This window comes from Lathyrus oleraceus, chromosome 1 (genome assembly GCF_024323335.1).
Source record: "Lathyrus oleraceus cultivar Zhongwan6 chromosome 1, CAAS_Psat_ZW6_1.0, whole genome shotgun sequence".
In the NCBI taxonomy this organism is placed as follows: Eukaryota; Viridiplantae; Streptophyta; class Magnoliopsida; order Fabales; family Fabaceae; genus Lathyrus; species Lathyrus oleraceus.
In genome coordinates, this window is record NC_066579.1 from 318,232,951 (window position 1) to 318,243,649 (window position 10,699).

Here is a 10,699-nt window from a genome sequence, read left to right on the forward strand (position 1 = left end):
CTTAAACAAACACGGAAAACCCTATTTAGATTTACAAAAGAGAGAAGAAGGAAGAAGACGAATTGGTTAAAACTGTTTTACTATTCACTTTCTCAATAAGGGTTAAAGATTACAAGTGAATACCAACAATTAACCTCTCTCAACAACATGAGAGAACTAGTTCATGTATAGAATACTAAACTAACTTAAGCAACATGCTAACAATTGGGCTTAAACAAAAGGTTCAATTCTACATTCTAACAAACCTAGCATTTCGACTACTGTATACTTGAGCATACTTCGACTACAACATGCATGATCAACATGTGAACAGGCTTCAACCGCATGCTAAACCTTTGTCGAACCAAGAAGTTACCTCTATCGAGACTAGAGTTGATCCAAATTCTCACAAATATCCACCTTGGAACAAACTCTATAACATCAAGGGACCAAACTAGATTTCTTCGTGTAGCTTTATCAACTGCATACAATGGAAAAACTTGCAGCCTGCCAATGTCTTGGTGATCATATAGCAGCATTGTCTTTAGTAGAAACCTTTAACACATGGACTTCTCCATGCTTGATTATCTCTCTAACGAAATACAGCCTCACATCGATGTATTGCACTTTGACTATCACATTTAATAGTGATAACTCGACCTTGAAGTTTCAGTTCCTTAGCAAAACATTCAAGCCATAATGCTTCTTTCACAACTTCAATGAGGGAAACATACTCTGTTTTAGTGGTTGATAAGGCAACAACCTTCTGAAGTGTCGCTTTCCAACTGATTTTTGTGTCAAACATAGTGAACACATATCCAGAAATAGATTTTCTAGAATCAATACACCCTACATAATCAGAGTCAATAAATCCTTCGATTTCGACTTTGCTATCATCACCCAAGGCTCCACCATAAATCAGTACTATGTTCAGAGACCTATTTATGTACCTTAGAATCCACTTTAATGCTTGCCCATATGCCTTTCTAGAATTGGCCATATATCTGCTTACAAGGCTTACTCTGTATGTTATGTCTGTCCTCGTACATACCATAACATACATCAAAGAACCTACTATACTAGCATATGGAATGCTATTCATATAGGCTCTTTCAACTTCAGTACTAGGACTTTGACTCGAACTCAACTTAAACCGAGGATTAGTCGGTGTTACAACATGCTTCGAATTCGACATACCAAACTTGTCGAGAATCTTCTTCAGGTATGTCTCTTGAGATAAGCATAATCCCGACTGCTTTCTATCTCTCCGGATGTCAATCCCAAGAATCGTGTAGGCAACTTCCAGATCCTTCATGTCGAACTCCTTATTGAGTTAAGCCTTCACCTTCGTAACATCTTCAACACTTTTGATTTCTATGAGGATGTCATCCACAGAAAGCAACAAAATAACAAGTGAATTTCTAGGTTGAAATCTGAAGTAAACACAGTGGTCGAACTGGCTTCTAGTGAAACCTATGTGTACCATGAACTTGTCAAATCTCTTATTCCATTGTCGAGGAGATTGTTTTAGGCCATACAAAGACTTACTTAGCTTGCACACATAATCTTCCTTTCCCTTTTCTGCATACCTTTCAGGTTGCCTCATCAAGATTGTTTCATCTAGATCACTATACATAAAGGTTGTCTTCACGTCCATTTGTTCAAGTTCTAGTTCGAACTTCGCCACCATGGATAACAATATTCTAATGGATTTGTGCTTTACAACAGGTGAGAACACATCATTGAAGTCGAGACATTATTTCTGAATGAATCCCCTAACAATCAACCTTGCCTTAAATCTCTTCAACATCACTCATTAACAGTAGGAGGTGACACTAGCTCAAAAGCATCAGCAGTATCATCAGTAAGAGGTGGCATTGACTCAACAATAAGAGGTTTCACCGGTGACTCGGGTACCTCTAACGCACAGATAGGTGAAACCTGACGCTTGTGGAAGGATGGAAGAAGTGATGCGCCGATCGGTGAAACACGTCTTATACGAGAAGAAAAAGATGTATAAGCATGGGGAGAAGCATGAGCCCCATAAGTAGATGGTTCTGCATGACCGGAGTGAACATGAGCCTCCGAAACCTAACTCTTCTCCCGCCACACTGATGCATGCTGTGCAATTCTCTTGTGTCTCATCCCATCGTGTCTATCAACCATAATGCCTATAAGTTAAAGTAAATTAGACAATTAGTGAAAACAAACAACATTACAAACAAGAAAAAAACAGACTGCTATTTTACGGAGATGCATCTCCGGGTAATATGAAACCATACATTGAAAAATTCCGGAGATGCATCTCCAGGTAAAATGAAATCAAACGTTAAAAAATTCCGGAGATGCATATCCATAATTTTCTGCAACTCTCCAGTTCATTAGTGGAGGCAATGCAGAAATGCAAACCTCAAAATAAATGGTTTGATCGTGATTTTCAAAAACCAAACATGTTTTACATCATGTATAAACTAACATTCTTTCATTTTCTACTCATTTGATACCTAAATCATAATTTTCTATCCATTTACACAAAACTCAAAAAACTTATCAAAACATCAAAAACTTACAATTTTCCAGTTTGCTTCACTGTTGGATGATGTTTTTGATGTTGATTGATGATCCTTTGAGTTTGGTTGTTTGATTTTGGACTTGGTGATGAATTTTTTTTATAGAAAATTTAAAGAGAGTTTTTGAGTATTTTCAGAAATGAAAAATAAAAAATAAAAAGGGTCCTAACGCGATTTAAACTCTAATTCATTCTAGAGATGTATCTCCAAAATAAATTTAAAGATTAATCTTTAAAATATTTTAATATTAATTCATAATTTTATGCATTTGAAAATATATTTTTAAAATTTAATAATATTTAAATATTTATACGTAGTATCTAAATAATATATAATTCTTCTATATAAAATTGGCGAGTTATATATATAAAATGGACCGAATAGCACCGTTTCATCAAATTTTCCCGCTGTTTCCTTCCAAAAGAAATTTCCACCTTAATTTTCCCGCCGTTTCCTTCATTTCAGTTCACCACCGATACTCAAACGCAGAGAAAGAGAGACAGAGAGAGAGAAGGATGAATGCTCCGACGAAGAAAAAGATTCAGAAGAAGTGCAAAATCAGAGGCTATAATATCAAACCCGAAGCCCTAGACGAGATCCTCTCATTCGTTATTCGATTCGAACTCACCGAACAAGACGAAGCCATCGAGCTCGTCCTCGAACAGCTTGAACACGAATCCAGTAACCCCTCTCTTCATAATCTTTTTTCTTTAATTTTCGATTCAATTTATCATTGATGCAACTTTTTTTTTTGTGTAATCTCAGTCAAATCTACAGTAATCGACGTGGAGCCAGTTCAACGAGTAGTGAACTTGCTATTGGAAGCCGACGCGAAGGAGGAAGAAACTTTTGAAGCCTTCGCTTCCTCTTCTTCCGCTATTGCCGTCATTGACGTGTTCGATGTTCCCAGATATAAATATGACGCTATCAGAAGGAATTTCTACCGGTAGGTTTTTGGTTTCTACCCTAAAAAATAGTAATGTTTTGGTCTTCATTTTTGATATAATTTTCTATGTGGAAATTAGTGATTTGTAATTTCCCCAATTTTTTGTACTACTAGCTTTGGTGGATGTAGGTTTTATTGTAATTTTGATTTTATTTGAAGTAAGAAAAGCTTAATGAGCATTGAAACATAACCCCAAAGGAGGTTGTGTAATGTATTATTCTCTACTTTGCTTATGGATCAGTAAAAATACTAAAGTAGGACAAGTTAGTATCATTTTACATTGTGTATGAAACATGTCTATAGTTAAGCATTTGTCGGAAATTTGTGTTGGTTATTCATACTTGGTTTTGTTTATCATAAATCATCAGCATAGGACCATGCTTATATTTTGTGATTATTTTATAGGTGCCCAGAAAGCTTACCTCTTAAGGGAGACGCAGCAGCCAAATCTGCATTGTACAGGGATAGATTTCTGTTGTTGTCCCAGAGGCTCTCTCGTGACCAAAATTTTTCGAAACCTGCTTTTGAGTCTGAACGTTCCCAATTCAGGAGTCGTGAGGTACTGTTGAATGCTCTAAATTACTATGAACTTTGAATGATGTTGCCAAATGTTTAGCAGTTTTGTGTTTAATGTGTAAATTCAATTAGTGTTTTTAGGAGGATTAATATATGTAATGTAATGCTATGCTGTTTTTGTCAGATATCTCCTATTCAATCTCTAGTTGGGCAAAAAGGTAGAAAATGGGTAATGGGAGTAATATCTCAGCTGGAGGATGGGCATTTTTATTTGGAAGACCTTACCGCTTCAGTTAAAATCAGTTTATCTGATGCTATATCCTTTTGTGCTTTGACAAATATTACTTTATGTTGTTGCAAGAACTCCATAATATTGTTGAATGTTTTATTACATTGTTTTTGTTGGTGGATAAAACACTAATAAAGAGTGTTAAAATCATGCTTGCTTCAGCTAATTAAGTGCACTCCTTTAAGTGTCATTATAGTTTCTTTTGTTTTTTGCTTGAAATGTTCCAAGTCAGGGATGGTTAAGGTTGCTTGCATCTTGTTAGTTCCTGCCACGTTATGTTAGTATGATAACCCAATTGATTGAGGGAATTTGCACATAGTGCTTTGAATACATTTGACAATGTTAACAGTTCAAATGTGTATGCCAAAGACATATTCTTGTGCATAGTTCTGTCTTTTCATAATTTTATCAATGTGTATGCTATAACTTGTATAGCTGTTTAAGTTTCTTGTAAGCTAAATACATGATCGTTAGTTTCTTTAACTAGCCATACAAGATTACTACAGGATTCTTTTTAGAGAACACCATAGTTGTGGCTGAAGGCGAGATGGTATCTGCTGAGGGTATTTTTCAGGTTAACACTTCATTCGTGATATCTGCTTCATGTTCTCTTACTTTTGTATAACACGTATATCCAAATATTTGATTTGTATGCTTTTTTATTCATAAACCCGGTTTATCATTGATGAATTTCACTAGTGCAAATTGTATGACTTCTAATTTTTATCAAACAAAATTATGACTTCTATTTTGCGTAGTTTTACTTTGAAGGCCACTTTATTCATAATAAGTTTACTTATGATCTAGTCGCAACTTTTATGTTTAGTTTTGCCAAACAACATCTCTTGATGATCCTACAGTGATTGTGTTAGGAATCCAAGAATTGAATTCCAAAGAAATTGGATTCCTAAGAATGAACACTCTTTATTAAGAAAATAGGAAATAACATGAGAGCAAGCTCTCCTCAAGGTTTTCCCCTTCACAATAGAGTTACTACTCTATTCACAAATGATTAACGATATTCAATGATCATCAACTCTACATTGTATTCTCCTATTTATTCAAAATAGCTATATAACAAGCTCAACTAACCAACTAACAAACTAACATGTAATTTAACTTTATTTGAGTTACTGATAGTTGTGGAATGAGGCTACTTGCATAAGAGAAAAAGATGGTGCATGAGTCTAAATGGATTTGTAGTCTTTCTTAGGTTCAGAAGGAATGCAACTACTTGTGTGTAGTAGTCCTTTTTATACTTTAGGAATCTAACTCAGTACCCCGGAGTTTACAACACTCACACACCCTATGCGCCAACCACTTGTGCTAGTCCTTGGTTGTACTTGTGTTGTGTGCAGTTGTTGGGCTTGCTGTGTGAAAATCATTGTGTATAATGTATATGTTGCAAGAAGTCAGGCTTATAATTCTTTATTAGTCTTTTAGAGGGAGAGTTAAAGTAAAAGATAAATATGTTTGAGACAAGAAAGCAATGGTTTATCAAATTTATGATTATGGGTTTAAAACTTAATAGTGTAATCAAGTTTTACATATATATGTGATGTGTCTCGGAAGCCTCAAACCTGAAAATTATAGGTTTTGTACTTAAAAATTCAAAGCTTTGCTATTTTATATGCATTTTTTTTGCATATGGCTCATTTTACTGGCCTTTTTCCATTTTCTGTTCAATATATGGATAATTGCTGCATTTTTTCCTGCAGATTTATTCATGTGGATTTCCTCCATTAGAGGATAGAGATAAATCACTTCAAGTGCTAGCAGGCCATGACTTTTTTGGTGGTGGTACTTTTACAAGAGAAGAAGCAGTATCCTTATTACTCTCCTCCTCAAATTTACTATTTAATAGTCACATGTATTTTTTATTGCTCTGTACTCCATGAGAATTGATTGTCCTTTACCTATACCATAGATCAGACAGGAAGAGATGGAGAAAAGAGCAGTCAATGACATGTTTGTCATACTATCTGATATTTTTGTAGACCAAGAAGAGGTATTTTGAAATGTCAATTCGTTTCCTTTTTTTGTTTTCACTTTCTCTCTCACTTTGTTATAAAAGTGTAGCTTGACGTACTGATGTTGTTTCTCCATCGAGAAGGCTATGGGAAAGCTAGAGATTGTTCTTGATGCTTTTGAGAGCGAGGAAGTCGTTCCTTCCTTATTTGTTTTCATGGGAGACTTCTGTTCTGAGCCATATACACAAGCATCAGGCTCTTTCTCGATCCTGAGGTGAGTTCTACTTGCGCTGTTTGTTATACTGATAATTTGTAAATTTGAAACTTGAAACACTGAATCACATTCAGTTACGTGTCAATAATTATAACTAGTTCAGACATTTCATTTTCTATTGCTTAAGAAGAATAGTTTATTGTTATGTGAAGATTATTAAGGATTTTGATATGCAGGTTGCAGTTTGGCAGGCTAGGGAAAATTATTGCAGCCCGTTCAAGGTTAAAAGAGAACAGCCGATTTCTTTTTATTCCAGGTCCTGGTGATATAGGTATTATATTAAATTGATGATTTCCTATGCTTCTCATTTTCATCTACTAGCATGATATATTATTTTCAGTGTATTTGCAGGTCCTTCAACAGTTCTTCCTAGGTGTAGATTACCTAAATGTTTAACTGAGGAGCTCCAAAAGTATATTCCCGATGCCATATTTTCAAGCAATCCATGCAGGTTGGCATTATATTTAAATAGGATTGCCATCTTCATTGTCTATACTTTTGTGTTTTCTAGTTGTTATGGAAACCGATTGTTCTTACAAAATCATACCTGTTTGGCTACAGGGTAAAATTCTATACACAAGAAATTGTATTTTTCCGCCAGGATCAGCTGTATAGCATGAGTCGTTCTTCTCTAGTGCCACCTTCTGTGACAGAAACTACTGATCCTTTTCAGCATGTAAATTGTGTCTTATCTGTGTTTTCAGCATTATTAATTATTACCTGTTGGATTTTAGAAAAACAAAAATTCATTGGTTGTGTTTAAATTGCAGTATGTTGCCACCATAACCCACCAGAGTCATCTCTGTCCACTGCCTCTAACTAAACAGCCCATCATATGGAATTATGACCATGGCCTTGATTTATATCCAACTCCGCACACGGTACCGTTTATAGTTAATTGTATAATCTAACAGTGTCTTTTATCTTCACTCTCTATTCTATTTAGTATTTGACATCTCAATATCTTGAAATAATTTGGTCTAACCATTCATGCTGCGATGACAGTAATGTGATCTTGTACATAATATAAATATTACTTTTTATTCTGTTACTCAGACCCTGGAAAGAATGTTCTGATGCTGGTTCTGCTGTTGTGATTGCAGATAGTCTTAGGAGAGAGAAGTCCACAGAAGGCTTTTAAATACACAGGAACCACTTGTTTTAATACCGGATCCTTCTCGAGGGATAGTACGTTTGTAGTGTACCGTCCTTGTTCTCAGGAAGTTGAATTGTCATCCTTGTGAATCGAATATGGTTCTCATCCTCAAAATATCAGCATGTCGAACCTGCCTGCTTCACTGTTATTTTATTTATCAGATATTTAAAGCAAGGCAATGAATGGAGCGGGGAATCTGGTATTGCTGCTTTTTGGGAGGGTTGAAGTCACCACCATTTTGTTTTAGAAAAACTGTTTTTTGAATAGTGCTATACTACAGTTATTTTTGACATATCAACGAAGCCTTTCCTCATTTAGTAAGAGATGTCAAATAGCAAAGATGCTAACTTTTCTAATTCATCAATTTTCATTACTACCATTAACCACAAGATTTAGCAAAAATGTCAAATTCATCAATTTTCTTAACTGCCATTAATGAGGAAGCCTTTCCTGATTTAGTAAAGATGTCAAATAGTGGTAGATGCATGTCTTTTTCAATGTTTGGTACTCCCTCACTCCCTTAATAAATTAATAAATGAATCATCCATTTGGATGTGGAATAAGAGAGTGTTTCAAAATGAATGATTAATTTTAATTTTTAATGTATTTTTTTCAATTTTATCTTTTAATTAATATTATTTTTTATCATTTCTAATACATGATAAGAGTAATTTAGTAAAAATATCATTCTTTATTATTATTATTATTATTTTAATTTGTGTGAAATGATCAGAGTCATTAATTATGAGATGGAAGAAGTATAATATAAATTTGCAGTATATTTTACATGCAAAATGACCGATTTTCCTAGAGGTACTGAAAAACTTGAGACTATTATTGTTTTGAGACCCATCAATCATTGCAAGACCAGAACCCGAAAGCTTGACATTGAGGTTTGCGTCTAAAAGTATTAGAAGAATTAATATCTCTATGGATTACTAGAGGGTAACAACAATGCTCATGTAGATATTTTAAACCTCTTCCTATGTGAAGAGCAATCTTCATCCTCATATGTTTTCAATGATCTATTTTGCGCCAACTCTTAGACAATAAATCTCAAGTTTTCATTAATTATCTACTAAACGCAAAAGTATATTTGATGTTTGAAGAAGAATTGACACTTTTGCATTAGCATCCTTACTTGCTTCCACTTCTCTTGGGATAAACGTTACCAACACATCGTTTAGCCAATCCATGCTAACAATACTGACTCTCATATAATTTGGAGAAACATAAATGTAAGGACTTATTCTACATCTTCAAATTCTTGATGAGCAACAAGAACACAAGTAAGATTAACATACTTAACAAAAAGTATGTTTTTGATAACATAGTTATCAAAAGGATTTCACACTCACAGTTGAGCGTACAAGAACCCATTCAAGGAAGTTATCTGAATCAAGGAAATTCTCGGAACACATTTAAACAAGTGATTCAAATTTTATTTTTTACTTCACCGTATTACTTATGTTTGAGTGATCTGGTATTATATTTTTTTTCTTCAAATTTGTTAATATTTATGTTAAAAAAAAACATTTTTACTAGTGATGCACTGTCAAAGACACGAGAATAGAATTATTCAAAATGGACGTATAAGACTAGAAGATTTTCAAGCTTAGTAGGCGATATAGGCACAACAAAATGAGCAAGATGCACATGAGGAGCAACAACACCGTTTTTAGGAGGGTGGTACGATGGTACGACATGTCTCTTCTGGTACGGTACAAGCATCTTTAGACGATAGACTTCGATCTAAAGAGAGATGCGTGTGTGTGTGGGATGGGGGGTGAGGGGGGTGAATAGACCACTAGTTAAAAATTTAACAAAAACTGTTTTGAAAAATTAATGACGAACAGAAGTAACCCGGATCAAATCATCTAACCGAACCTCTATCGAAAAGCTCAGATATGCGTCAACGCTATCAACGTATGATAATGAGCACAAATTGATCAAAGACTTTTAATCACTACCAATTGAATGCTATGCTACAAGTATAATTTATTTCCAATAATAAATCACAAAAAAAATCTATTGAGACAAATTATCTAACATCTTGTGCGAAATCAATTTTGTTTGGAAATTTGTATGGTTTTGTTGATCTTCAAATCCAATCACAATATAAAGGATTGTGATCAACTCAACAAAACCTCTTTCAAAAGGTTAAATTTTTTTTCATCCAAACGTATTGATTGCACAATCAATGAATTCAACAATTTGTAATTGAAAAATGAGAGAGAGAGAGAGAGAGAGAGAGAGAGAGAGAGAGAGAGAGAGAGAGAGAGAGAGAGAGAGAGAGTACACAAGAATTTGTTTAGGCAGTTCCCCAATCAACTTCGCTATGGATACGTCTTCCTCCAATTCGAACTCGAATTGAGATAATAAAATTAACCTTACTTTGCGAAAGTATGTACACAAGAGAAATGTAGCAATCCAACCCTACAAACCCTAAGTTTGGTGTTGATTCTGACACTTTCTTTTCTCTTAATCAAAGCTTAATCAAGTAACCTAACAATGCCAATTTGGTTCACCGTCTTATGTTACTTCTTTGCAAGAAACTCCTTGTTCTTCAAAGCTTTCACTCAATCGAATCCAGACTGCGAATTATTGTAACCCAAGATTTACTATTATGATTCCCTGTCCCACGCTACTCCTTTGAAATAACCTCTAATTTTTCAAAGCATTCACTCGATCGGATCCAAATTGTGTAATCTTATTCAAAACCTTCAAATCCCAAGTATACTTGAAGGAAAACCCCACCTTGGTTTTCTTATTTGAAACCCTCAAACATCTCAACCTAATTTAAAATTTAATCAATCTAAATTGGAAGTTATCAATCCTAATTCTAGATGACACCCAAACAAAGAATGATTATGTGTAGTTTGTTCGTGTGTATGCATAAAATGAGGTTGAATATGATGAGAACTCTTTGAAATCTCGGTTTTGTGTAGGTTTACTCTAGAATCTTTTTAGAAATGATGCATGTATAAAGTATTTATATG

The 10,699-nt window shown here is 34.5% G+C and overlaps 1 protein-coding gene across 1 annotated transcript; it reads left to right on the forward strand.

The window, feature by feature from the left end:
* Positions 1-2,938: 2,938 nt before the first annotated feature.
* Positions 2,939-8,086, forward strand: LOC127133219 (DNA polymerase epsilon subunit B). Its single transcript, XM_051061723.1, has 13 exons — positions 2,939-3,230; positions 3,315-3,495; positions 3,901-4,054; positions 4,196-4,327; positions 4,794-4,874; positions 6,019-6,123; positions 6,228-6,308; positions 6,414-6,544; positions 6,721-6,815; positions 6,896-6,995; positions 7,106-7,220; positions 7,315-7,425; positions 7,648-8,086. The coding sequence occupies exons 1-13, from the start codon at positions 3,065-3,067 to the stop codon at positions 7,786-7,788; spliced, it is 1,593 nt and encodes a 530-aa protein (XP_050917680.1). The 5' UTR covers positions 2,939-3,064; the 3' UTR covers positions 7,789-8,086.
* Positions 8,087-10,699: the final 2,613 nt, after the last annotated feature.

Coding starts and splice junctions, on each gene's coding strand:
- LOC127133219 (XM_051061723.1), top strand. CDS start 3,065: ATGAATGCTCCGACGAAGAAAAAGATTCAGAAGAAGTGCAAAATCAGA. Junction 6,545..6,720: donor GGCTCTTTCTCGATCCTGAG/GTGAGTTCTACT, acceptor TTTGATATGCAG/GTTGCAGTTTGGCAGGCTAG. Junction 6,996..7,105: donor TTTTCAAGCAATCCATGCAG/GTTGGCATTATA, acceptor GTTTGGCTACAG/GGTAAAATTCTATACACAAG.